We start from the raw sequence: 2,809 nt of genomic DNA on the forward strand, positions 1-2,809 counted from the left end.
TTCTGCAATTTCTTGGTTTTTAATTGCATTGCAATTTGAAATAATTAAATAAGATATTATCAATAAAAACACGAAAAACTTAATGAAATAATATTTAGAGAATAGAAGAGGATATGGGTATAGAAGTATGTCATGAACAAGAATCAAAAAAGAGTGAATGAAATAACGTTAAACAAATAAAATGAAATAGAAAAATCAATATCAACTAAAACTTAATTTCATAATTTTTATTTAATTTTTAAAAAGGAATAAATTAAATAAAACAATTTTTATAACTAAAACTTAACAAATTAAAATTTTGTTTTGTATGTTTTGAATCTTTGTTTAGTACAACCACAATAGTCAAAATATATTAGTGATTTAATTCAATATTTCAATAGCACTGTAACATATTTTAAATAACAATAAATGACTATTTACTGTTGATAAAAAATAATAAATGAGGTAATTTCAAATAACATTGACTTTCAATTCATTTTTGTTATTTGGAAAATTATAAAACTATAGTTTTATTAATTAAATATTATAAAAAAGATCTAAAAAGATCTTCTTTTTATTTTTTATGCCAAAGACAAACAAAAACAACATAAATTCACTTCCTCCTATGGAAGTCGTGTTAAGTAATATCAGAAAATCATCTAAACAATTGAAAGAGTTATTTGAGTTTGATAAAATAAGAGAAATAATAGATACACTAACGAATATTCTTACACCATTATCATACAATATATCAAGTCAATGTTATTATCAAATTTATTTAACTTGTGTTCATCCTTTAGAAGAATTTCAGACTTATCTTCAACAAACTAAAATGGATTTGAACCTTATTACTTCTTTTATTCTTCAAATACCTGATGCTGTAGTTCGTTGTTACATGTTAATGAATGTTGCTGTTGCTTCTATTCATAAAGGACAACACTATGCAAATAGATCATTAAATGCTTTATTAACTGTAATAAGAACTGTAAGTCTTCCAACTCATCGTGTATTTGCATTGAATCATTTATTAACTATTTCAATTCCAGTATTTATTAACAACTCAACACTAGCAATTCAATTCCTTCTTTCTCACATAGCCATATCACTTCGTGCTTTATCTCATGTCGTAGAATCCGAATATCTTGTCTCAGACCAAGCTGCCCCAATTTGTACTCTTGCATTACGTTCATTACGTTATTTATCCTCTTTAGAACTTAGTGCACCATTATTTAGAGCCATTTTAATGAACCTTCAGAAAACAGTGATTGAATGTTCAACAACTGCACAAGAATTCTTTTATTTAATTCTTATAGAAACATTCCCTGTACCTTTACAATTAGTTTGTATGCCAGAAATTCTTGCAGGTTTAACTTCTCCAATGTGCAAAATTGATTTAAAATTATGTTTAGCTCCATTTCTTGACAAACTTCCTAATGTATCTTCTGAATATCATTTTGATATTATTGAATCAATACAAGCAAAGGTTGTTCAAATGGTTAACAGTGGATTAACATCTCCTAATGATGGTGCTTTGTTGCTAGTTTCTATTCTTCGTATAATCTTTAGTTGGTATAATAAAGGAAGTTATTGCCAACAATTAGAACATTTATTTAAGTCAATTTTAAGTATATGCTCAGGGCAAGTTCCTACTGGTGTTCAATTTCATATTTGTATGGCATTAGAACTTACTTTAAGAACAATTCCATTGTTAAATGCAATAAAAGTTGATGGATTTTTAACTTTACTCAACCTTTTACTTCCTTCAAACGAACGTAAAATTGCTCGACTAGTTGTTGAATCTTTACAACGTCAAAACGTTATATTAAAATCTTATTCTGATGCATCTCTCATATTAAAAATAGTACGATTATTGCTTCAACCAGAAGTAAATGATATTGATTCACAAAATGATTTAAGTATGGCGTTGTCTATTTTCCCAAGAATTAAAATTTGTAATAAGTCTTCTTGTGCTTTAACTCTTTCTCTTGTAGATCAATACATAAACATAGCTCTTGGAGAAGTGCCCCTAAAGTCTATAGCTGAAGTAGAACTTCAATTAATAATACATTCACAATCAGCAATGGAAAGGGATGTTTTATTTGAGAGATTCTTAAATAGAATAAAAAAATTGGTTACTACTAATGCCCCATTAGCCATAGGACTTGCACTCCAAGCGATGTTGGCTGGAGAAAAAGCTCAGTACATACATTCATTATATTTTTTTGAATTTGCTGTGGGAGAAACAGAAATTGTAGAAGATGATTTTATCAAAGCAGAATGTCTTGAAAAGATTATTGGTGCAGTACAACTTCTTTCTCATCGTCAAGAATATAATGACATGGTATTATTACTAACTAAACATGCGAAAGCTATTGCCAATAGACCAAAACGATGTAAAGAAGTGTTAAATACAATTCATTTATGGAAAAGTGGAAATGAAGAAATGATTAAAAGTTGTATTAAAATTGTTCTTGACGCTGCTAATGACTGTGAAATAGAATGTGGAGAACGTCTTCGTATTGAAGCATTAAACCATCTTATTTGGTGTGTTCAAAAAGGTACTTTTAGTGACTTTGAATTTATTAATGAAGTTTTGTATTTAGCAGACATTAATCTTAATACAATCTTCCCAAGTCAAGTGAGTCAGTCATTTAAAAATACCAAAATGCTATTACAACAATTAAAAATATCTAAAAATTAATTCATTTTTTTTTTTAATTAACCTGAAAGTTTATAACAAGGACATTTATTCTAATGAAATTATAACTTCTCATAAGAATGACAATTTTATAATGGAACAAAACCAAATATTGAATAAAGAAAGAATCAA

General features: G+C 27.3%; 1 protein-coding gene across 1 annotated transcript; it reads left to right on the forward strand.

Annotated features, from left to right (window-relative positions):
- Positions 1–562: 562 nt before the first annotated feature.
- On the forward strand, positions 563–2,680 carry ENU1_132380 (vacuolar protein sorting-associated protein 35 protein; the record flags this gene model as incomplete). Its single annotated transcript, XM_008860098.1, has 1 exon — positions 563–2,680. The coding sequence occupies one exon, from the start codon at positions 563–565 to the stop codon at positions 2,678–2,680; it is 2,118 nt and encodes a 705-aa protein (XP_008858320.1).
- Between the last annotated feature and the right edge of the window lie 129 nt (positions 2,681–2,809).

Source organism: Entamoeba nuttalli, assembly GCF_000257125.1.
Source record: "Entamoeba nuttalli P19 unplaced genomic scaffold asmbl_5534, whole genome shotgun sequence".
Classification (NCBI taxonomy): domain Eukaryota; phylum Evosea; order Mastigamoebida; family Endamoebidae; genus Entamoeba; species Entamoeba nuttalli.